Below are 23,815 nucleotides of genomic sequence, written 5' to 3'. Positions count from 1 at the left end.
TAATTATTTGGAATGGGAATTTCAGTTAAAAGGTTTTGGGTCAATTATGATTATCTCAGCCATCTAATTAATAACTGCATGGGACTACAGCCACAACAGCGTACCAACTTAAACTGAATATGTATCAACATCTTTTCCTTATAAATTTTGCAACACAGTTAGACGCGGTCAACTGTTGCCACCAGGCGTCGTGCGCCGGGTATAGGAACACGCGTCATTAGATCTACAGTAGTGCTCCATTCCGACAGCTTTCTTGGAGGCTCAACACTCTGCCTACCTTGATTATATTCTTATACGGATTAGTTATTGACCAACGTAGACCATCTTTTGTCCCAGTTCTTAGCTCCTGTCAAGTCACTCTTTACCTCAAAAGCTGGTTGGCACGGAGAGCTAGAGTTTTGGCAGCTGTGGCGGGACACGTCCCCACATAGAGCGATGACAGCCAGTGAAGCCGTTGTGCCTCGATGACCTCATTGGGGTGCCATTTTAAAAATTTCGATGGACGCCTACAACCTTGGGCTGGATCCCAAGGACAACATCATTGCAAAGCACATAGATTTTCACCCGCAGCTCTGCGTCCTAGCTGCCGGTGGAATATACAAGGAGTCTGGAGCGGTCAAGTTTGTGTGCAGACGCTCTCAGTGCGGCCCAGACGAGAACATGTTTGAGGTCTCCCTCGAAGAGGTACTCCCTCTGAACTCTGTCGAGGCCTTGCGCTTCTCTCCCAGCGGCAGATTTTTGGCTGTGGCGGGCTGTGACTCTGAATCATACAAGCTCTTGGTCTACCACTTCCGGCCGAGCACGGCCGAGATCCAGGGCCTTGAAACTCTTCCTAACCTAGTGCCTACTTCTGCTGCCATCCTCCCCAGTGATTTTTCTGTGCTGTCTGACTCCGAGGGCAATATGCTGACGCACTTCCGACGCTTCTTGATAGATACTTGGCCCACGAGCATCGTGTGGTCTCCGGATGGAACGTCGATTGCACTCGCTGGAGGAAACGGAACGATCACTATTATCCCAGTTTGTACAGACAACCTCTTTTACAACTCAGTCAGCGACGAGCGTCCGCGGGACTCAAATCCACAAACAGTCAAAGTTAGCTCGTCACAACTCCTGAGCATATCGTGGTCCCCTTGTGGATCCATCCTAGCTGCTCAATCTCTGTCGTCCCTATTTCTCATTCTTCGAACACGCACTAAGAACGGACACGCGTCCTACTCTCTCAGATCCAAAGTGTCTTCAGTGGATATAAAGCTTCTGGGAGAGTTCCTAGCCTTCGGGCGCATGACTACTCCCGGTGAATATGAAAGATATCTCAGAGATTGCTTCTTGCGAGATGATAGTGGGGGAATAATAAATCCACCTCAACAGCCTGAAGAACTTGCCAGGGCTCAGATGGCTTTGCTTACCCAAGGATCCAAGAGTCTTTCTGAACACGCCACCTCTCCCTCCACTGTCAGTCTTTTTCTGGAACGTGGACCTGAAAAGGCCATGAATCAGGAACGGCGCTCTTTGCGGACCATGTACGCCATATCTCTCTACCGACGCGGCTGTGCATACTCTCCAGACGGGTCGTTCCTTGTTGCTACCTGCGGATTCCTCCCAGTTGTACCAGACAACCGGGAAGACGATATACTGGGGTACACCTTCTGCTCGTATGTCCTGTCTCGTCAGTCTCTTCTCCTGGACAGAGACAAGTCCATGGCTCCTGACATTGTCTTGCCCGGACACCGCTTTCCGTCTGTAGACGTTGCCTTCTCACCACATCTTTATGAGCTGTGTCCGGGAATTCCAAACTACTCTGGGCTTCCTTACAGCATGATCTTTGCCATCGTCGCAGGCTGTGACGTTCACTTTTATACTACCCAGGACTTTTCTTGCATAGCCGTGTTCAAGGGAGAGAGCTACCAAACAGCTTTTCTAACTTGTGTGTCGTGGTCTCCCCATGGGGACATGCTTTGTGCATTCGGAGCGTTCTATCAGTATCTCTTTTTGACCCTGCCGCCAACATGCTGCAAGACATACATAGGCGAGTCCGAGCGTAAGTACATACAGGATATTGTAAAGCTGTCCCTGGCCTCTCTCCAAAGGGAGCAGCAGCTAGCAAAGGAGCAGTACAAGCGCCTTTACTATGTTTACAAGACGCGGCTTAATAGCTCCACGGCAGAGTCGGGCGTTAATCATCGCTACTTTGCTGCCCCGAAGAAGCCTGTTGTCAAGCACTCCAGCTATAAAGATGTCATGCAGCTCTTCTTGGGTGCCTCTGCAGCCAGCGAAGAAGTGAATGGCAGCGGTAGAAAGCTTGCTATGGTGCCGTGCTTCGTGCTTAGTAGGCGGCTCTACGACTATCACTTTGTACCGCCCTCTCCTCTCTTTTTTACAGAAGCAGACTTAGACCTGGAGTTGCTGAAGGCAGAGCTGGGTGCAGACACAGAGATTCAGCAGCAATTGAACACTCCTGAGGCGCCGCGGCATACCAGATCGCGGAAAAGGCTCAGAGACACCTCGCCACCTCCACTACTGTCGCCTGCTGCTGTTTCAGCTCCAGGAGGAGAACAGCCACACGGCCACGTGGATAGAGGAGCGCTACTAGATCAGATGGCGCACAGCAAACCGGCCACAGACGAACAAGGGCACAGGCTGCCTATCTACGACAAAGATTATGCACAGCTCGCCATCCAGCTGGTCGACATAGCCAAAACATCCAAGGCAGCACGACGCAAGACAGGCGGCAGAAGGAAGAAGAACCCAGCTGTGTGGCGCTACAGGGGCTGGGTCTCGAGCTCCGAGGAAGAAAGCTCGGACTACTACTCCAGCGACGAACCATAGGATTCACTACAAACAGTAACAGAGGTATGCAAACAGCTTGCTCCTCTCCTCAAGAGTCATTTGAGCTAAGATGTCACTCATAGCGTCATGCAGGTTGAAGGTTTTGGCAAAGATCCCGCGAGTGAATAGAGGTGCATCGGAATAGACGACAGGCGTGTAGACACTCACGTACGACCTATCCACACGAATGTTTACGCCCATGGCGATGGCCGCGGTCGCGAACTTGGCCAATTCAGCGCTTACGGCATTAAGGCAGGAAGACTCACCCGGGGCCTCGTGGTTCTTGACGATCGCGAGGGCGAACGAGCCCATCGCGTCAATCTCGTCTATGGGAAGACTCTTGTAGAGAGTCCGGAACTTAACAAAGTCCGGCAACGAGGTCCTGTATTCAGCAGCCCACTCAATCAGTCGGACCATAAAGCACATGTCCTTGTAGAGCGTGCACTCTGTATGCGGCACGCGATCGCCGCCGCACGCGTCGCAGCAATACCCGTGGGCATCCTGCTGGCGCTGAACCAGTTCCCGAGCAAGATCGAAGTAGGTGAAGATGCACGAGTCTACGCGGTAATCCGGTTCTGAGGTGGCCGTGCTGACGATGAACTTCATGTTGTTGATGAACCTGTCGGCGGCGAAGTCCTCCTTTTCTTTCTCGCCAGCCCTAACAAGGCTTGCGACGCAGAGGACACTCGCTTCAGAGATCGCCGATATGTTCTCATGGAGGTAGCGGAGCTCCGCCTCGGATGCTCCTGGTATCAGGTACTTCAGGCTCTTACCGTTGCAATTGTCCAGAAACGTGAACGCCGTGTCCATGACAGACTTCTTAAAGTAGCCGTGTGTAACAGCGTTGACGAACCACGCCATCTTGATTTCGGCGACTTGGCCCGTCTTAAATGGATTGGGCAGATCTATCAAGAACTCAGTGAGCTGAACGAGGCGGAGGATCCGCTCGGGCTCAATGAAGGCGTCACGCTTCGACTCCTTGGTGACGATGAGGGGATACTTCTCCTGGTCGCTCTTGGGAAGGATGTCCCCGCTGAAGCCACGGGGACGGATCTCCGGGTTCAGCATGGTAGGAATAATGGCCATATAGCGCAGGGCGGTCTCGACGTTCTTCGGCAACGCAACGAGGTCATCATCCTGCGGGATCTCTGTGATATTGTCCGTTGCTCCAATCTTGAGCGACTCCACAATTCCATCATCTTTGCCAGGATTTGCACACGCATTATGGTAGCCCTTGGAGATCCTATCTATGTAGTGCTCGATGACCTCCATGGCGCGGTCGGTATTAAACTGCATGATGCAGCACCGGATAAGCAGAAGGTCGACGTCGAAGTGGGAGAAGACGACCTTCTTGAACAAGAACTCCGGAGCCCGCGGGTGCTGCAGGAGAACGGGGAGCGTGATGATCTTGACGATCATAGACATAGATGCCACGGAGAAGGACTTGGCCGTGATGGCCTCCAACGACTCGATCACGGAGGTGACATCCGACTCATTCAAAACGGATGCCTGTAAAATCGAGATCAGCGGGGAGACAAAGGCATTTGTGTTGCTGGAAATGAGCAGAACACCCGCAGTGATCGCTAGCTTCATGCTGGCGGCACGATAAAAGCGAGCCATGATCGAAACCAGATAGTCCACATGCTTAAAGACACGCTGATTTCCTCGTCCGCCACGAACGAGCTTCTTGCGCTTCGTCTCTCGTTCTGGGACAACACGATTCGATGCAGCGCAGAGCATCATAGGCTGGGCTGAATCTACTGCACAGGCTCTGGCCGCCATGCCCGTCCGCGCCATCTTCATTGGAACCGGGGCAGGGCAAGCGTGTCTCATGTACACCCTGATGTGCTCCTTCACATATTTGACGAAGCTGGGCTGCAGAGGCTTAAGATCGACGTTGGACCTTTCGGCTGGGACAGGCGCCAGGTGGGCAGTCACCACAACCGAGGTAGACAGCATGATCAGGAGGGACCGGTGCGCAACCGCGAGGCCACTGCCTGTAGAGATGCTCCTGAGAGAAGTCATGAACGCCCCGATGTTCAAAGTGCAAGCCTTTTCCTTGCAAAGCAGCCCGGCTGCACCCAAGATCTTCTCTATGTCGTCCAGCTTTGTACAAAGGAAGCCAAGGTCAGGGGAGTCCAGGACGTCCTCCTCGAGAACGCTATAGCTGATGATGCACTCACACAGGAGGATCATCCACCCAAATAGCCTATTGAATCCTTCTGTGTCGAAGGCGCGCTGTGCCTGGGGCTGGTCGGGGTCGAACGGATGCAAGTATTTCCTAGCCTCGTCGGACAGCTGGTCAACCACTTTCAGATTTCTGTCGTCGATCATCAAGCAGAGCGCTTTGTAGAAGATATGCTCACAATCGCCCATGAAAGTCTTGGATGTACGCACTTTGCAGATGTTCTCTACGTAGTCCCTGTGGTTGTGGCTAATCATAGCTTCGCGGACCTTCACAAAGTCGTCAAGCTTTATACTCACGTTCTTGACGAGGGAGCTCCAGGCCTTCTCATACTGCTTGTGTGCATGGACGTTGCTGAAGAACGTGCCGTACCCGCGAGATATGACGTCAGCAAGCCTCTTCTGGGTTGTGTAGAGGGTTGTGTAGTTCAGGTACAAAAGCAAATTCTCTCTGAAGGAATTAGCGAAGACTCCCTTGGTGACCGGGAGGAGGTCGTCCGTAAGAAGCTGAACCAAGGAAAACTGGATGACGGCAGTGACCGTGTCTGTGCTCATCTGAGACCTCAAGTTCTTAGAAATGATGGGGAGGCTCATCAGAGTTTTGTAGTACTCCTCTGTGCCCTTGAAGTCGAACCTGATCTGGACATTTGTCGGAGGAGAGGCGAAGTACGGGTCCTGCGCCCTAAGAAGTTGATTGTGCTTACGCTGCAGCGATACCTTCATGTCATTCGACGGAATCAAAAGTGAAATTGGCTTCACGATGTGCTCGCTGACGCTCTTAATGGAGAGGGTAGTCTCAAAGAAGACTGAGATGTACTTTTCAAGAACACTCTGCAGGTCCTTGAGGTTTCTGTTGGAATAATTCAGGACAATCGCGGAGGCTCTTGTAGCGAGGGAAAGCGCCTGTTCCTCTGTCAAATCCTTGTTGTGACAAATAAGCATGCTCTTGTCGTAGATTGGAACTCTAGCCAGAGTTCCCAGAAGGCGCGTGACATAACTGTGAAGAGACTGCACATACTGGAAGAGTCTCTCGGCAACTGGCGCCCCTCCGTTCACGGCAGGAGCCAAGACGTCTTTGTGGAGAACGAGATGTTGCAGGCTCTTCTTCAGGCCGGCAAACCTGTCCCGGAATAGCAAATAGGACAAGCCCTGGAGAATCTTTTCTGTCTTCTCGCTGAGGGATGGCGTAGCGGCCTTCTTTGTCGGGTCACGAGGCGCCACGCGAAGAGGAACCGAAAGCAGGACTGAGTCTGCCGAAGAGGCTGACAGGAGTGGGACTGCAACGACAGGATGGTGCCGTCTGTACATGTACCCAGGACCGACGTAGAAGGCGGACGGCTCAATCCGTGGGGCAATGTAGCGAGACATGTCCACAGGGGAGAGCAAGGAAAGATCTTCACACGACAAGGCACTCCGTATCTCACTGGACAAGGTGTCGTAGGTCAGCTGGTCAACGTGGTGCGGATACTCTACTGACACAAGACAGCCGCTCGGGTAGTGCGTCGGAGTATACTTGTAGCTGGGATCCATTGTTCCCTGAAGCTTTTCCTGCCATCTGGTAGAGATTTTACAGAGGACAGAGTAACTATCAGAGATGCTGATCGAACCATCCCCTGAGAACCGCAAGTAGACCCTCAAGGCTCTCGTGAAAAACTCAGTCGACGCCTTCTCAGGGCAGAGTCGGAACAGCACGTCGTGGAGCCGCGCAACATAGAAAAGGTTATAAACGGCCTCATCAGAATCAAATCTCGAGTTAAGATAGTTGGAAGCGTTGCTCAAGGCTTCCTTGTCCTTTAGGAACTTGTCGACAATGGACCTGATGTATGTGGCTGTCTCGTGAGCCTCGTCCAGGAAGACCTTGTGTAGCTGCTTGCACGAAGCCGTGATGCGGGCCATGGACGCAAAGGCTTCACAGTGTCTGCAGAGAGAGACAAGAACAGAAGAGCGGATATGCGCATCCTTGTTTGTCAGGAGGTGCGACTTCTCTATGTACTGCTGGAGAGACAGATTAGAAATGATCTTCGGGCAGTCCATTCCCTGGGCCTTGTGAAGCACCGCTACTTGGTGGGCAAGGATGTAGAGTGTGAACGCAGACTGCGCGCTTGCTAAGCTCTTTGTCTTCGCCATGAAGGCCGACAGAATGGTACTGGTCGAGACACACGTGTAAACCTCCTCCGGCTTCAGAGCTGCAAGGTCTTGCTCCGAAAGAAGCTGTTTCCGGCCGATCCCGAGCGTCCAGCAGACCATATACTCCAGGAAAATGAGAAGCAGCTTCGCGGTTGAGGAGACCATCTTATCGAGCACGTGATGGGGGTCCGCCTTTTCCCCTCCCCGGAGAGTCCGATCCACCTCGATCATGTCACCAGAAAAGAATGGAATGAGCCCCTGTGATACTTTCGCAAAGTACGAGGTAAGGAGGTCGAGAGATGGCCCTATTTCAGTGGGGTCCCGATGCTTCATAAAGGTAAGCACAAAGACAGTTTCGAGGTCGAAGTAGCCCGAGTTGACGAGATTCTTCATCAACCCCGTGTCCAGAAGCTCAATCAGATAAGTGTTTATCCACCAGTGTGTCAGGTTGTGATACGAATAGGCCAGCTTGAAGCCTCTATCGTTGGCCGCATAGACAACAAGGTCATCGCGGAGGCGCATGTCGAAGATGGAGAAGTTGACCCGTGGGGCCTCGGTGCCGTTGGGCTCGCTCAAGACGCCGAGCAGCAGAAGAGTCTTCACGGGGTTCATCGAGGCTGCCTGCTTAACGAAGGGAATCGACGGATAAGAGGATCCCGAAAGAATCGTCAGAAATGCCTTGGTGGGAAGCTTCTCCAGGATAAGCTCGTGGGGATACTTGCATTGTCTGACCGCCAGGGGGTCTTTGAAGTTGGCGAATTCCTGTCTAGAACAAGCCTTCCTCTGCTCCCTTGACAGGGGAACGCCTTGAGATGGGGCTGAGCAGTAGATGCGAATACCTTCCAGAGAGTACAGCTTCTCGTAGTAGGCACAGATGTTTCTGAGCCTCACCAACGCATCTGACGACTCGGCTGTCTGGGTCTCGTCAAGGGTGAACTTCGCCCTGTAGTCATCTAAAGCAAGGCTCAGCTTATTGAGCATAAAGGCCTGGAAGCCCGCCTCAAAGCAACGGGGGAAAACGGCAAAGCTGCCCTGGATGAAGTACACGCTGTAAAGCGCCTCACACGGAAGCTGGCGGGTCTGCCTGTAAAACGACTTGACGGCTCTCTTGAAGATAGAAGGATTAAAGTTACCGGTGAAGGAATCGAACGATGGCAGAGAGGGAGGAGGAGCCGCGCCCGAGTTCCTGATCAGCTTGGCAATGGCCGGAACCTTCAGACGGCGCTCTGCGCAGCGCTGGATGCTGAATGGGCCCTCAGCGCGGAGCCTCTCGAGGACATCTAGCTCTCGCTTGGCAACGGCCGTGTTCAGGACCGCCTTGATCACAGCGTCACTGGCGGTCCCGGCAATCACGCTCGCCAAATCTTCAGGGGTGTACGACGGTGCGGTCCGAAGACGAGTGCCCGACATTTATGATTGTCAAACAAAAGAATATGTTTTAAACCCTATCAAAGGTGTAGGTCAAATGTGATGATTAGTAGTAAAGCCTAAACACGAGGAAAATAATTTACCGAGAGGGCTGCTGACTCCATGGGCCGGCAATTGCGCTAACTTACGCTGTTGATCCCCGTGGACCCCCTTCTTGATCGCACGTAGTAGCTGGCAAAGGAGGGGGGCTCGGCCTCTGCTAGCACATCGGGCTGCGTATCTACTAGGTGTTGTATTCGCTGCTCTTGAGCCTTGATTAGGGCCCGTTGGTGAGGAGTGTGATTGGATGATTCAGCAAATGGAACAACATCGTCTGCAAATTCCAGCAAAATTGAGTCGTACGGGCTGTTGGTCGTACTCTTGGTCTGTTCTGCGTCTGCTAGACCGGTAGACAGGCTTCGGTGGGTGACTGTACTGGAGGATCGCTTGGAAAATGACCGCGCAAGCATTTTCTTGCATGCACTAATGGTGTTATAGCCACAGAGAAGAGACTCATCAGCCTTAGAAAGGATAGTTGAGGAGTTTAAGGGAGTCGTCTGCAGGACCGGAGCGCTGACTGTCATGGATTTGCTCCCGCTCTGAGTGAACATCTTATATCGATGTGAGTCTGCCAGGCTAGGGGCGCCGTCATAATCCAATAAATCACTGTTAGTGACGAGAACAGGGGAGAAGACTACCGGATCCGATCGTTTCAGGTTGTAGCGGAATCCAATCCATGGCTTTGCGGCGGGGAGTCTTTGCTTGTCGTTGGAGAGAAGGCTGGTTTCGAGTGGAGACAAGAGCAGGCTGGGCTCTGGAACACTGTTCGTCTTCTTGCGGAACGATAGTTGGTCAAGGAAAAGTCGATACCGAATGGGGTTTAGGTTCTGGTAAGGCGCACGCTTACCGCTGCGAGGCTCTGCTGAGGAGTAGTCGGCAGTTCCGGCTGTAGCCCGTACTGTAGCCAAGCTGGAAGATCGCTTCTTAGACCGCCCAGCCACACCTTCCTTGACGGAAGGCGGTTGACGGAGAACCGGAAGCGCGACCCCGTCTGCATCATCGATTTTCTGCGGGCTTGTCACTAGCCGATCATGTTTAGACAGGGGTATTCTGTCTCCGGGATCCTCGGAGGCTAGATTGTAAGGCCCTCGCTGACACGGGCTGGTCTCTTGTAGGTTCGGCTGGAGGGCCTGTGCGCGTTTCAAGTACTCCCACGGCTTATAGAGCTGCGCAGAGGCTTCTGCACTCGCCCTTGGGGAAGCCTGCCGTGATGGCAAAATATCCGTTTCGCCCATTTATTTTATGAGGACTAAAAGACCCTTGCTATCCCCTCTCGTAGGCATTCCACAAGCACAGGAGCCACGCCTAGTTACTATTGAGGAAGAAAGCTGCATCCAGCTCACTCCCCTCGACACAGCATTATGGGAACCAGTACCTGCTATGACTTCCAAAGCGATTGAAGACAAGAGGCACACATCGCGTTCTGCCACAGCTCCTACTATTGAAATTGCTGCCAAAGCCGCTGAGAATATACACTTGAGAGGTAGTTCCGCCGGTGAGACTATCGACATAGGATGTACTCCCGTAGAGAGGGGGTCTGCTGACTCCAATGAGTCTGCTGTCATACGCATACTTGATCACGATATGCAACCCAGTGAGCAGGCTGTCAGTATCGGGCTGGCCGTCTCACCCATGCCACTCAATGGCAGCCTGTGCCCAGCAGAGGTGCCCAGCATAAGCCAAGTAGAAGAGTCCCCGTTGGCCCGCGCTGCTGCTGTCCAGGGGATCAACAGGGCCATCATTCTAGGACCGCTGCTTCACGGACGGCCCGTTAGATCGGCAGAGCTTTCACATCAGTGCTTGAGGGGAAGGACGGTCAGCAAATTGTATAGTCTTCGTAAACTTTCTACCGTTCTCAGTGCCACCCTCGCTACATACACAGATACATCAGATGATTTGCCACAAATATAAAAGCAGTGGGCCCGTTGAATAGCAAACCAGATACGAAGGTATCCTTCTCTACAGACTTGATCTCCGATATCTCTAAGAGCCATGACGACGCGAGACTTGTATTCCGCCATGTCGATCCCAAAATCGCATCCAAGCAGAGAAAAAAGCTCATGCTCACGGAAGCGGCATCCGAGCTTCTTGCCCGGCCAGACCTTTCTGAACGGATCCTTTCTCTTGAGGATCCTGCCTCTGAGGAGCTCTTTGGAAAGTCCATCGCCTGCATAGAAGAAGTCTTAGGCTATTCTAGAGTTGATCCCAGCAATTTCAAAACATTTGGCCGGAGCACATCCTCGAAGTTAGTTACCATGAATGCAGGACCACAAGCACCACATGAGGATACCTCTGGGCAGTGTTTACAAAGAGACTTTATCCATCATGAGCGCACCGGCTCGATGGAGGCAGAGCTGATTACAACGTACCCTACCCTACTCTGTCGTTCTTCTCAGCCTTGCACGATGACGAACAGGAGTACACAGCAAAGTTTCAATGCCTCCCGTAGGCCATCCATTACTCCTGCAGCACCCGTTTTATTTCCGAATCTAACAGCTGAGTTTCACGCTTTATCCTCTCACAGGTGGCAAGCACTTCCACCTCTGGAAAAAGAAAGGCGCACGGTGAGCAGGATACCGACAATTACCTCCACAACTATACAAAAGACTCTGCGATCCCTGAGTCCGCTTGGTCCTGTGAACCAACCTCCATCTAGAATCCCCTCTTCTCTTGGACCAGCCGATCTTCCAATCTGCGTTCTCTGCGCTTTGGATCGGGGGTATTGGCCTGAGTTTGCTCAGATCCCAGGGGCTTCATTGAAAGGGAGCAGTATTCAATGAGTGATCCGGCAGAGAGACAGAGGTTTCTGTGTAAGACACGAGGAACGCGTCAGCTGCTTTATAAGCCTGTCAGCACGAAGCAACGCGTCTCTTCCTATTGAGCAAAGAAAATTCCTTTGTGCATATCCTTTTCTGTGCGCCTGGCAATGCTTCTGGATAGCCCGGTGTCCCCCTTCTTGGTTGGTGCGGGGCTTGGTTTATCAGTTTTGATTTCAGTCAGTAAATTTTGCTGAGTCGGCGTCGTTGGGCCCCTAATGCTGCCATCGTTTATATGTAGCACCAACGACAGCATTCGCTCGTTCATGCGGACGTGGACATTCCGATGCGCGTTTGTGACGATCCTCTGTAATACGTTTCTCTCGATGGTCTTTTACGCCTGCATGCCCCAGGTCTACGACCGGACGCCTGTTACCACCTTGTTCCTCTTCCTGTCACCCTTCCTCACATCATGCCTTTACTACTCTCGGAACAATTCCCTGGGCACCCCACTCGTTCTGGTTTTCGGGTTTCTATTCACACTCGAGCTTTTGCATCTGGAGCCGAGAGTTGCCTACACAAGCCCCAATAGTGATGTCTTTACGCTGGCCTCGCGCTTCTCACCTGTGGACTTGACTTGGCTCGAAAGCACAGACGCTCTTGTATATGCACTTGTCACGGTTCTCTTCACTCTCTTTCTTCGCTCTATAGTACACGCAAAGGGTACCCTGCGACTCACGTCTCCATATTACATCGGCATCTATGCGGGTCTGCGCCACTCGATCAAGGTCACCCTGATCTTTATTCTCAGTGCTGCCATACGCTGGACAATCCTCTTCTCGTGCGTCGCATGGCTACTCAACCTTCTCGTACGGAATGCGCCGTCCACCATCGCCGTGAACTATCATATGATTTACTACCTGGTCCTTCCGTCCATCGCAATGATAAGATTTGTGGCAGTCTTTCACGGCGCACTTGTCTCACGACCAATAGACATCTTGGAGCGACCAGACATGCTTCTGCCCGTGTCTGCATCGCTCTCCATTGGCTTTGGGGCGCAAACCTATGACTTATTAGCAAGACGCGTAGCTGAGATTTTAGCTGCAGAGAGCGATGTTATGGATGCAACCAATATCAATGCAATTGCAGTTCAGTTTGGAGAAAGCGGAGCCGAAGCCAGGAGACGTACAGAGCTCTTCAGTCGATTAGGAGAAGCCAAGCCAGGCCAGAGTTCCGCAGAAATGGCCAGGAAAAGGTTCTTCCACAAGCGCTCCTACGTACCAGACCGTTACAGAGATCAAATTCCTTGCTTTTACGTTGAGGATGTGAGACTTATGCACACCATCCTTTCGTCCATCTCACGGTCCCTTTACATAGTGGATTGGAACGGTTTCAGTGCAACATTCAATCGTGCCAACAGCCTTGCGCAGGAGGCACAGGTGCTATCCTTGGAGGTGACCCAGGGATGTTGCCACTACGGTGTTCCTCCAGCGTATCTGAAAGACCTGCTGCCTCTGCACATCTACTCTTACAACAACTCTTGTCCAGGATGCCTGCTCTATCTATTTGACTTCCTGATCCACTCCCTCTTGGCCACCGCTGCCCGCATGGGCGTAGGGGACATACGGTTCTACGGGGGGTGGTATGGATACGTCCTCGGGGACAAGGAGGCTAGGGATGTGAAGCGTCTCAGTACTGCAATCATTAACGTTCAACGTAAGCTCTATAACATCACGGCCTCCGAGCCGATAACGGACATGCACAAGTTTTTCGTCGATCTAGGAACTACATATGCTAATGCTGCCGGTCCGGGAGACCGCTTTAGAGAAGACATGGCCAATAATGACGAGTTGATCGACGACATGATTGGGCTTGACTTCTTGATAGGTCGCGACAACACCACGGGGTTGATCCTGGACGACGCCGGGATAGATTTCATGATGCTCAATGATGGGGCTCTAGGAGACATCCAACACTCAACACACCCTGCCCTCAATGTGGGTCAGCGACAGACGGCTCAGTTCGAACACTACAGTGCCGCAGAACCGAAAGCATCTGGCATTCGACACCACAAATTTGCGGTCCTAATGGCCATTCTGATTGGAAAGCTTTCCATAGAGGAGATTATCAAGCATCCTGAAGTGATTGATAGCTACACACTGGGCGCTCTTCTTCGTAGATTGTGGTCTTTATTTTTCGACTCTCTCGGTTCGCTAACTAATGAGAGAAACAAGGGAGGCGGCAAGGGCTTTTCTCTTCTGCGGCTAAAGTACGTATTTCGTACAATACGTGCTGTGCAAAGGCAACAAGCGTCCTTTGATGCAGACGCGGAGATCGCTAGCATTGCATGTGATACATTGCAAGACTATTTATCTCTAATCGAAAATACCTCCTTGTTCTTTGTAGCCAACGAGATTGTTGCGGAGTCGTTGAAGGTGCTCTACTCTTCTCTTGTGATGTACAGAAAGAAGGCACGGGTCTCTCGGGAAAACCTTGGTCACAGCAGACGGCTAATGGCGAGTCTTCGGCTATTGGCTGACCGCATCGTTGTAACCCCAACGGTGGTAAATTAAAGAGGGTATGCGTATTATCTTTCGGCACAAAAACAAGAAGTGGGAGACCGGCAGCTTGAAGACCGGGTTTCTGCATGACATAGCTCCTCGCTGGTTTCCTCCAAATGCTCTTCTACAGGTGACGTTTCGCATGAACGATGGGAAGGTCTACCTCGAAAGCTATCCAAAGTCCATGTATTTTAAGCCCGTCAATGGCACGTGGAGCCGTATATCCACGGACAGCTTTGCATTTAAACCTCCATTTAGCATCTCGGCAAGCCAGCGTGGCACATACACTGTAGCGTTTTATTTAGATAAGCACGAGCGAGACGTATCGCAGCACACTCACCTGTCAGTATCTGGTAATAATTGGCAGCCCTCTGCACGTTTTTCTACAGCGGACGCGGATCCTGTTGGCGTCCGGCACGAAGAGTTTGCTACCGTATCTTCCGCAATCATTAGCATCAAGGACGCCAATCAGGCAAGCATGTGTCTCTCCGATTTATCCAAGACAGTCCTGGAGCAGCCCTCCGTTAGCAAAGTCCTGGCCTCTGCTCGGTTTCGGATGCACCCTAGCTTCATTCTAAGACAGAACCCCTTCACACCAACAGCACAGGAGAACTCCTTTTCATCTGTTCTCGATGAGTCTAGCTTGTCACTGACTGTTTTGCAGCCCAAGTGCGACACCCTCTACATTCTTACCACGTGCCAGGACACCTCAGAATTGGATGAGATACTTCCGCGACTGCTTGGAGGCACAAATGCATCAACTGCGGGGTCGACTGGCTGGTATGGAGACTCCCTAAAGGGTAAGTACGTTCTGATCCGGCGGCTCTTCGATTTGTTTGCACAGCTTGCATATAACTGGAGTCTAGTGATGGCCAACAGAGACGCGATGTTGTGTTTGGTGGATGCCGTGGAGCTCTGGATAAGCCCTATTGTGATCTTTGCTCTTCTCACAAATATACCTATATACACGCTGAAGGAATATGCGGGCCTTCTCTCTCGTTGCCAAGATGTGGGGAAAGCATTGAACCAGGCATGCGATGAGGTGACGTCCTCGATTACCCTACCTTACGTTGGCGACCTTCAAGCCATCACTCTAAATAGCTCTCTTAGCCAAACTCTTTTGCCTTCCCGCGAATCGTTGCTTAAGGCATCGGCTAATACATTTTACTCCACTACCCACTCTGGAGATAGGCCATCTCTTCCCCAAACGTTCTTCCTGCCAGAGATAGAAACCACATTGTTTGCCAACGCAAACGAGCTCTTAACTCTGCCGCCTCAGACGTGTCTGACAGACATCCAAGAGGCAATCCTTAAGTATCTGGACTGGTCACTAGCTTTGACGGCCAACCGATACACTGTATGGGTGCGACTAACTCTAAATAGTAGTGTCTACAATCGACTCAGTCACGAAATTGACCAGATCTTCTGCGTGTCTCATTGTCTGACCTCTACGGATATGATTAGCGACTGTAGCATTATCCTCAATTTGGACAGTGATGATACTAGAGGAGCAGAGTTCACTATTCAGAACCTCTGTGAACTATTCCTTCGCGGACCACATGCGGCAAAGTACGAGGAATCCGCTACAAAGACCTAGTTGGTAAGGCTTCCAATTTAAAAACTATGCTCTCCAAGACCCTCCAGCGCGTGCGCTCGCTCTCTGTTTTCGACGTTCTTTACTACATACTGAAGTTCGTCCTTTCCATATGCACAGCTTACATGCACTGGAACCTCCTCAAGCTTTTTCTAAACAACGATATGCCGGGCATAGTAGTTCTGACGGGGTCCATGGTGCCCGGGTTCATGCGAGGAGACATCTCAGCAATTAAGAGCACCAACCACAATCTGGGAATAGAAGTCGGAGACATCGTGGGGTATTCGCTGATGCATAGGGCTATCCCGATATCCCACAGAGTTACCGAGAGACGTGTCATTATCGACAACGACTTTCCTTGTGACGTGAATAGCACTGTAGTAGACGCTACTGGAGTCGTGTTGCATCACGGTCCTTCCAGTATTGCAAAAGCTGCAAACCCTCCAGCACTGCCCAGTCCCTGTCGCAGACTGGCATTCATCACAAAGGGAGACGCAAACAAAGTCAAGGACACGTTCCTTTATACTACGGGGAGAGTGTACCTTGAGCCGTATGAGTTGGTCGGGAAAATGCTAATCAATCTTCCGGGCCTGGGATACATGACGATTCTTTTACAAGAGCACAAATGGGCGAAGGTTCTGCTTTTCGGAATGATTATCCTCATGGCCATTTCTGGACGGGAGGAGTAAGTCAGAGGCGTAGAGCAGAGTGATGGACAAAAGTAAAAAATGAGTGGGGGCTTTGAGACTGTCCGCGTTGACATGCCGCAGAACCCCTTCTTCACCCACGTTTTGGAATGCAGGGGTCACGACGAGGGTCATGGGGCCCTCTTCGACTTTCACTGGGAGCAGCACAACTATGGTACCGATCCATGGCTTGTTGCCAGCGCTTCTGGAGATCACAGTATCCGTGTATTTACCCTGCCCAACGGGAAGCACGTCAGGACACTGTTTAAGCAGGGCGGTCACGTGGAGTGGGTCACCTTTGTTGCGATTCTCCGGTCGGGCGACATTCTCAGCGCAGGCCTGGACGGGCGTGTCATCTCGTGGGCGAAGGGTGGCGCAAAGGGGACGGAACAGGTTCAGATGGGATCGATCGCCAACGGGTTCTTCGACAGGGAAACCCAAGAGAGTGTCTTCGGAGGGTCCCATGCAACGGTCTGCCTCATGCACCAAACAAGGCTCGTTTGGCAAACGTCTGTCCTGCCAAAGATGAAGGCGGCGCCCAATCTAATGACCTGCTGCATTTTTGGGGGAAAGTATGTGGGCATAGGCGCCCGAGACGGAGGTATCTTCGTCCTCGACAAGAGCAACGGAGACATCCTCTGGAAGAAGAAGGCCTTTACACAATCTGTCATTGCGTGCTATCCATTCGGTAGCATGTGTGTTTTCGGTGGCGCCGATGGTCAGACTATCTTTGTCAATCCAGGGGGGTCGACTGATGCAGCAGCGGTTGCCTCTTCTTGCTCCGACTACTTAGCATTTCCAAGTAACAATTGCGGGCGAGTCACTGCATTCACTGCCGACGATGATCTTCTCTTCGTAGGCCACTCAGATGGAACTCTCGCTATTTATGAAAACTATGAAGGAGATATCTCTAAACTCAACCATGTAACCATTACTGATAAGGTTCCAATCATGTCTATTGCGCATCGATTCGTGGAGAAAACCTTCTTGATATATTGCGGGCACTCTGACGGAACACTCACGATCTGGAACAATGAACTAGAAGAGGTAGTCCTTAGGGTTCCTGTGTGCAGAGGTGGGATTAATAAGATAGGAATCAATGAGGAGGCCAAGGTCACGGTTGTGGGGGGAGATGACGCGATACTCCGAGTTCTTGGCATGAAGAAGTAGTAGTAGACACGCGCTAGCCTCTAGTGATCTTGTATTTGCGGAATTCTGCTATGAACTTTTGAAGACGACGCCTTTGTGCCCGACTTTGCCAGGACAGGCTTGGCAGAGCTTCTTCCAGATGAGGCTCCAAGCACAGTTGACGATGCAGACGTGTTCTGGGTCGTCATCGACTGACCTGAACACTCCGTGCCGACCGGCTCTAGATCCAGTAAAGCTATCCCTTGCCTTTTGAGTGTCTGGATATGCTGATTGGCCTGTGGACCCGAAAGGATCTTGTCTACGTCATCTGGCTGGAGATCCTCGTAGACGCGGTTAAGCTCTGCAGTCATCTCTGATGGCTTAGAACGGTTTATTATCTCTTGGAACTTGTTGCTAAGATTTTTGCTCTTTTTGGCCAACAGTTCAGTGTTCGTGAGCTGCTTTTTGGTTTTGATCTTGGTCTTGTTGGCAGTCCTATCAGTTGCCTCAGATGTTGCCGTTGTGCCTCCCAGCCCTGCAGTGCTGACGTCAGTGCCCTGGTGCAGAGAGAAGTGGGCTATGGTAGGGCCTGCAGCCCCTGACATTACTTCGGTGTTTAGGCCTGTTCCGTCTTGCAATATCGTATACAACTTCCCTCCCTCCTGATCTTTTCCATCTAATAACTTCTTGGTCTCGCGCTTAATTTCTTGGTCTGTTAGAAGTTGGTTAGATTTATAATCTTCGAAATCATAATCATCACTGATGCTGCTGTAGTCGCAGCTGCTGTTCTCGATATTATCGGCGTTTTGAGCAGCGGCCTGCCTCTCACGGTAGATCTTAAGAAGAAGTGGATCCTGTATCCCTGGATTATCATCAACATCTAGTGCACGTGAATATGCTGTGTAGCTTTTAGGAGAGGATTCAGGATCGGCATTCAAGTCCTGCAAAGCCGTGGCCGTCTTAATATACTCCGTCAGATCCAGATCTTTGTAATACTCATCTGTTTCAATAACTTCCAACGCATCGCTACGCACCCTTGAGAGAATGTCGTCTAGCTTTTCACGATCTTCTGGAGGAAGGATGTTCCGTACAAGGTCTTCAGGTTTCTGGATGAGTTGAGGTGTTAGGGGGGTCTCATCGTCTCCTATACTGCGCAAGGGAAGAGAGCTCGACGCAACACTATCCATGGCTTTGTGGAGGTCTCCTACTAGTTCAAAGTTTGTTGGGGTCATATAGAAGTCCGTGAGGAGTTCTTTCACTCTCTCTCCTGTCATGTGGATGAGGCTTCTGTCTTTTTTAAGCTCGTTCAAGCACTGTGAAATCGCAGAGTAATATTGGACCAAGATGTTGTCTCGCCGCTGCTCCTTCAAATAGTCAGGGACTCCAGACTTGAGGCGAGGAACAAAGATGTCCAGTGGCTCGCCCAGTGACAGGCCTCTGGTATGCTTGGCCCAAAGTTCCCGCCCTCGCTCCGTCATATGGGAAGGCTCTGACAAAGTCACGAGCGTTGAGGACGAGTTGTGCGTGTAAGGACGTGATGGCCGCTTAGAGGCCGTCTCTACGGTTTCGTCGGCAGAGGCTTCTGTTGTGAAGGTTGGGGCATAGATCATGTCGCTACGGTCCAGCGGAACAAGCATGGACAGCTGTGCGCATATCTCGGCATCGCGGCGGATGTCTTCGTTTGAAAGCCGAAACGCATTTTCAGTGGGGAGATCCTCTGCCAAAAGTTTCTCAACTTTGTCGTTTTCTTTTTCAGTTAATAGTACTGTAAAGTTCGGATTGTAGATGTTATTGGGGTTGTATGTTGGATCTGGAAGAAGGGATGCCTCAGATGCAGTGTACTGGGAAGCGCCTGGGGACGATGTCTGAGACTCCAGGATGGTTGGCAATTCTGTCTGGAAAACCCGACCCCGACACCCGTCCACACGGTCGTTTTCCAGTTTCTCGTGGTACTCCAGAAGGCCGTCAAGCATCTCATCAAGATCCTGCGTCTCTGAGAGCACTCCGCTGTTTGCATCACAGCGGTCCCCGTCAGGGTTCTCTGGTGCATAAGAGGTGCCTTCTTGCAGAATGACAGAGAGAAGAACTGCTGAGTCTCCACAGTTGTGCGACGAATCGCTTTGCTCTGCTGACATGGAGCTATCAGCGCTTAGTACACGGGACGGTCCCTGAGGCTGGCTAGTCCCTTTCTGGAGGCGATCACTACCCCGGGACTTACCCTGGAGATGTGGCTTACCCGAAGACCCCTTCACATTTCGTTGGCCACGCCGAGAGCCGGGTTTAGGCGGTCCACCGGTAGGATTGCTCTTCGGAACTTTATCGATGCCCTCTGCTGCTCTCTCCTGAAGCTCAAGCTCAAATTGGTGCACCTCCTCATCTGTGAGCCTAAGATCATCAAAGGCGTCACTGGAGACCTCCGCTTGCTCCTTCAAGAGCCTAGCATTTTCCTCCAGTTGCTGCGTGGTTATGGTATCTGAGGGAATGAACTGGGCGGCTGCCGCCTCATAGCGAACGCGGCGTAGAAGCTCTGCTGCAGACGCGTCTTTGGACTGCTGAATAATGGTTCTGATCCGCAGGACCTCATCCAGCATGGCATCGCTTTCCTTAAGAAGATCGCTTACGGCCGTTAGAGACATAAGGGGTTCTGAATTTTCAACGCAGATGGAATTTATTTTTCGGGTCCTAACACACTGGCACGCTTTGTGCATGGTGCAAAAGTTCCATGTCAAGAACTGTAGATCCCGATGGAACCAACAATAAAAAAATATCATGCCCCCACAGGCCCAGAAGAGGCGATACAGAGACGACACAGAATCGGATATGGATGAGTTTGTAGCCAATATGCCAACTCTCGATCAGAGCGAGTTGGACCTTCTCAAACAGATCGGGAAGGGGCCCTATTCATCTGAGCTGGAAAAGCTAGAGACGTCCATAACGCGCCTAGCCAACACCATTAAGACAAACTCCGGCCTCGAGGATCTTGACTGTGGCCTAGCGCCTCCAAGCCAATGGGACATTGAGGGAGATGCAGCGATTGTACGCAACTTCATGGCATTGCAAATAGCAACAATTACCAACATACTGGGCTATGACAACACAGTTATAACACCTACCGGAGTCGCTCCACAGCAAGGCGGACCTGCCTCTTCGCATGACCCAGGGGCTGCACTTCAGGAAGCGGCGAGCAAGATCCCCAGACCCCCTGACTCTGACACATCCGCCTCCGCTGATCTGCACACGCTTGACGGAGGCGACCTGGGGGTTCCTCAGCTCTTTTCCGACCAGTCAAGGCGGTTTGGGGGCACACAGCCTGTGTGGCGTGCATGCATCGATCTTTTTGGGCACCTCAACTACGTTGTCAGCAAAGATGAAAACATAGCGCCAGCAGACCTTGAGGAGGGCATGCGCGTGGCCTGCGACCGCTCCAAGTATGCCATCCGTTTTCCTCTGCCGCCTTTGATTGACCCTCTTGTTTCCCTTATGCAGGTTGATGATAGACCTAACCTAACGTACAGAGACATTGGCGGTTGCGCTAAGCAGCTGAAGCTGATACGCGAGTCTCTAGAGCTTCCGCTGCTCCATCCTCAGAGATTCACAAACCTGGGCATAGAGCCTTGCAAGGGCCTCTTGTTCTACGGCTCTCCGGGCAGCGGCAAGACCCTCACAGCCCGTGCAGTGGCCAACCGTACAGAGTCCACTTTCATTCGTATTCTGGGCTCGGAGCTCATCTCGAAATACTCCAGCGAGGGAGCACGACTAGTTCGTGAGATCTTCAGCTTGGCGAGGACAAAGAAGTCAGCGATCCTCTTCTTTGACGAAGTAGATTCGTGGGGGCTGAAGAGATCAGTTAATGCAAGTGAGACAGGAGACACTGGGGTACAGAGGACGATGCTTGAGCTAATCACGCAGCTGGACGGGTTCAAGCAGAGGGGAAATGTGAAGGTGATCATGGCGAGCAACAGGCCAGACATCCTGGATGCTGCACTGACGCGTCCAGGGAGAATTGATAAGAAGATAGAGTTTGGCTTGCCGGACCAGAAGGGCCGTGAAGAAATATACGAGATCTACCTCCGGAAGATGAGCGTAGAAAAGAACATCCGCGTCAAGCTTCTTGCGCGCCTCAGCCCCAACGCCAGCGGAGCCGAGATACGCTCAATATGTACAGAGGCAGGCATGTACTGTTTGCGTGATAAAAGACGTCTGATCTCCGAGGCCGACTTCCTGAAGGCCATCAACAAGGTGGTCAAAGACTATCGACGGCTCGTCTCCACAGCCAAGTACCTTGTAGCAAACAAGCTCTGATGCACCCGCACTGCTGTTCCCTAGTAAATAAAAATGTGCGCGAAGAAGGACAAGACACCAGCCGCAACCATCACGTTTCGCGCCGATCGGGCCCCCGTGTCACTAGCTCTCCTGGCCTACGTGGGGGGCGTCCACGCAAACTACGTTGCTGAGGCCGATTTGACCGAACCAACGTACAAGGCGCCCGACGGCGTCCTCACGACGGGCTATCTGGAGCTTTTTAGGATCCTTTGGCCGTCTATGCCTGTTGAGGTCGAGATGCTTATTTCTACCGCCGTTCTTCCTCTTCTCTATTTAATCGACCAGCCAGCGCAGCCCGATATGCTAGAGACGATAGTCTCTGCAATAGCGCAGGATACGCCTGTCTCAACAGGACACAAGGAGCTTGACTATATCATCGTCGGCGCTCCTCACGCTGATGTCCTCGCCGGACACCCTAGGACAGCTTCTCTGCTTGAGGCATACGCTTCAGATGTTGCCCTTAAGGTTGCCCGCGGGCAGACAAGCATGGCTGTGAAGAACTACACCCGGTCTCTTCTGCCGAAAGACGGGCCTGTGCTTAACAACGCGGAGCTCGGAAAGGTCTGCACTCGCTTCCCGCCCGAGCCGTCCGGGTACCTGCACATTGGTCACGCAAAGGCGGCCATGCTCAATCATTACTTTGCTCGCGCATATAAGGGTCGCCTGCACTTTCGCATGGACGACACTAATCCCGGGCGCGAAAACCCGGAGTTTGTCGAAAATTTGAAGCGTGATATGAAGTCTCTGCAGCTCGACTTCGATTCCTTTTCCTATACTTCTGACCACTTTGACTTGATGCTCCAGTTGGCGGAGAAGCTCATTCTCGACGGGCTGGCGTACTGCGACAAAACCCCGTCAGAAGAGATGCAGAAGAGGCGATTTGATGGAGTTGCATCCGACTTTCGTGATACAGCTGTTGGAGAGTCTCTCCGTCTGTGGGAGGAGATGAAAAAGGGCAGCGAGGAAGGCCAGTTGACGTGCTTGCGGGCAAAGATATCCATCGACGATCCTAACAAGTGCATGCGCGACCCAGTGATCTACAGGGTGAACGTCAAGGACGAGCACCACAGGACCGGGACAAAATACAAGGTCTATCCAACCTATGACTTTGCGTGTCCGATTGTCGACTCTGTGGAAGGAATCACGCACGCCCTTCGCACCACGGAGTTTCTAGATAGAAACAACCAGTACTGGTGGTTCTGCGATAAGCTAGGCCTACGCAAGCCTGAGCTATACGATTTCTCGCGTCTTCGTATGCAATACAGTATCATGAGCAAGCGTCATCTGCAGTGGTTTGTGGAGGAAGGACTCGTGGAAGGCTGGTTCGATCCGCGTTTTCCCACCGTCCAGGGTCTCATGCGCAGAGGACTGCGCCCCGATGCCTTGCGGAAGTTCATATTGGATCAGGGCCCGTCGCGCCGCAACAACTATCAGGAGTGGTCGAAGATCTGGGCCGTGAATAAGCAATTCATAGAGCCCATTGCTAAGAGGTTCCACGCCGTCCACTCAGATGACGCTGTCACTGCCCGAATCGTGAACTTCACGCCGAAGCATGCGTTCTACGCGCTGCGGGATGTCCCACTGCATGCAAAGAATGCAGACTTGGGCACAAAGCAGGTCCTCTATCGTCCCGAGGTTCTCATCGACTCTTCGGACTTTAAGCAGATGGAGGACCAGGGCTTGAAGGTCGGCGATAAACTCACTCTTATGACGTGGGGTAACATGCAGATCGAGGCCGTTGACTACGGCGCCCAGACACTGGCCCTAAGGCATGTTCCTGAGGATACAGACTACTCAGGCACCTTGAAGATCACGTGGGTCGGGAAGTCAAGGACAGTGAAGCGTGTGCGGACGTGCTACTTCGGTCACCTAATAACCAAGGACATTCTTGGGCCTGATGACGACTTCAGAGACTTCGTTAACAAGAGTTCCTTCAAGACGTTCGATGCATACGTCCAGGGGAATATACTACAATACGTCAAGCCGAAGGAGACTCTGCAGCTGGAAAGGTGGGGCTTCTACTACTTTGACAGGCTTGAGAATGGGATTCCCATTCTCCATTACGTTCCCGAAGGTCGAGGCCATGTGCAAGTGGGGGCCTTCACCTTTTCTGGCGAGTAGGGAGCCAGCTTTTAGTGTGAACGGGGCGATTTACAATCA

At 52.0% G+C, this 23,815-nt stretch overlaps 12 protein-coding genes across 12 annotated transcripts; 9 read left to right on the top strand and 3 right to left on the bottom strand.

Annotated features, from left to right (window-relative positions):
• Positions 1-498: 498 nt before the first annotated feature.
• Positions 499-2,829, top strand: GL50803_009184 (Transducin; the record flags this gene model as incomplete). Its single annotated transcript, XM_001707379.1, has 1 exon — positions 499-2,829. The coding sequence occupies one exon, from the start codon at positions 499-501 to the stop codon at positions 2,827-2,829; it is 2,331 nt and encodes a 776-aa protein (XP_001707431.1).
• Positions 2,830-2,835: 6 nt separating this feature from the next.
• GL50803_009183 (uncharacterized protein) lies at positions 2,836-8,550 on the bottom strand (the record flags this gene model as incomplete). Its single annotated transcript, XM_001707380.1, has 1 exon — positions 2,836-8,550. One exon carries the CDS (start codon positions 8,548-8,550, stop codon positions 2,836-2,838), a length of 5,715 nt encoding a protein of 1,904 aa, XP_001707432.1.
• Positions 8,551-8,687: 137 nt separating this feature from the next.
• Positions 8,688-9,842, bottom strand: GL50803_009181 (uncharacterized protein; the record flags this gene model as incomplete). The annotated part of the gene is made up of 1 exon (XM_038046408.1): positions 8,688-9,842. One exon carries the CDS (start codon positions 9,840-9,842, stop codon positions 8,688-8,690), a length of 1,155 nt encoding a protein of 384 aa, XP_037902325.1.
• Positions 9,843-9,849: 7 nt separating this feature from the next.
• Positions 9,850-10,518, top strand: GL50803_009180 (uncharacterized protein; the record flags this gene model as incomplete). Its single annotated transcript, XM_001707383.1, has 1 exon — positions 9,850-10,518. One exon carries the CDS (start codon positions 9,850-9,852, stop codon positions 10,516-10,518), a length of 669 nt encoding a protein of 222 aa, XP_001707435.1.
• Positions 10,519-10,667: 149 nt separating this feature from the next.
• GL50803_0014891 (uncharacterized protein) lies at positions 10,668-11,387 on the top strand (the record flags this gene model as incomplete). The annotated part of the gene is made up of 1 exon (XM_038045796.1): positions 10,668-11,387. The coding sequence occupies one exon, from the start codon at positions 10,668-10,670 to the stop codon at positions 11,385-11,387; it is 720 nt and encodes a 239-aa protein (XP_037902324.1).
• A 254-nt stretch (positions 11,388-11,641) lies between these two features.
• On the top strand, positions 11,642-13,936 carry GL50803_00101955 (uncharacterized protein; the record flags this gene model as incomplete). The annotated part of the gene is made up of 1 exon (XM_001707384.1): positions 11,642-13,936. The coding sequence occupies one exon, from the start codon at positions 11,642-11,644 to the stop codon at positions 13,934-13,936; it is 2,295 nt and encodes a 764-aa protein (XP_001707436.1).
• Positions 13,937-13,943: 7 nt separating this feature from the next.
• Positions 13,944-15,521, top strand: GL50803_009175 (uncharacterized protein; the record flags this gene model as incomplete). The annotated part of the gene is made up of 1 exon (XM_038046407.1): positions 13,944-15,521. One exon carries the CDS (start codon positions 13,944-13,946, stop codon positions 15,519-15,521), a length of 1,578 nt encoding a protein of 525 aa, XP_037902323.1.
• Positions 15,522-15,547: 26 nt separating this feature from the next.
• Positions 15,548-16,207, top strand: GL50803_009174 (Microsomal signal peptidase 18 kDa subunit; the record flags this gene model as incomplete). Its single annotated transcript, XM_001707385.1, has 1 exon — positions 15,548-16,207. One exon carries the CDS (start codon positions 15,548-15,550, stop codon positions 16,205-16,207), a length of 660 nt encoding a protein of 219 aa, XP_001707437.1.
• Positions 16,208-16,246: 39 nt separating this feature from the next.
• GL50803_009173 (WD40 repeat protein) lies at positions 16,247-17,374 on the top strand (the record flags this gene model as incomplete). Its single annotated transcript, XM_001707389.1, has 1 exon — positions 16,247-17,374. One exon carries the CDS (start codon positions 16,247-16,249, stop codon positions 17,372-17,374), a length of 1,128 nt encoding a protein of 375 aa, XP_001707441.1.
• A 20-nt stretch (positions 17,375-17,394) lies between these two features.
• GL50803_0016307 (uncharacterized protein) lies at positions 17,395-19,968 on the bottom strand (the record flags this gene model as incomplete). Its single annotated transcript, XM_001707391.2, has 1 exon — positions 17,395-19,968. One exon carries the CDS (start codon positions 19,966-19,968, stop codon positions 17,395-17,397), a length of 2,574 nt encoding a protein of 857 aa, XP_001707443.2.
• Positions 19,969-20,101: 133 nt separating this feature from the next.
• On the top strand, positions 20,102-21,634 carry GL50803_0086683 (26S protease regulatory subunit 7; the record flags this gene model as incomplete). The annotated part of the gene is made up of 1 exon (XM_001707392.1): positions 20,102-21,634. One exon carries the CDS (start codon positions 20,102-20,104, stop codon positions 21,632-21,634), a length of 1,533 nt encoding a protein of 510 aa, XP_001707444.1.
• Positions 21,635-21,667: 33 nt separating this feature from the next.
• GL50803_0086681 (Glutamate-tRNA synthetase) lies at positions 21,668-23,776 on the top strand (the record flags this gene model as incomplete). The annotated part of the gene is made up of 1 exon (XM_001707394.1): positions 21,668-23,776. The coding sequence occupies one exon, from the start codon at positions 21,668-21,670 to the stop codon at positions 23,774-23,776; it is 2,109 nt and encodes a 702-aa protein (XP_001707446.1).
• Positions 23,777-23,815: the final 39 nt, after the last annotated feature.

This window comes from Giardia intestinalis, chromosome 5 (genome assembly GCF_000002435.2).
Source record: "Giardia intestinalis strain WB C6 chromosome 5, whole genome shotgun sequence".
Classification (NCBI taxonomy): Eukaryota; Fornicata; order Diplomonadida; family Hexamitidae; genus Giardia; species Giardia duodenalis.
The sequence above is the reverse complement of the archived record's forward strand: the minus strand, read 5'-3'. Positions and strand labels throughout refer to the sequence as shown.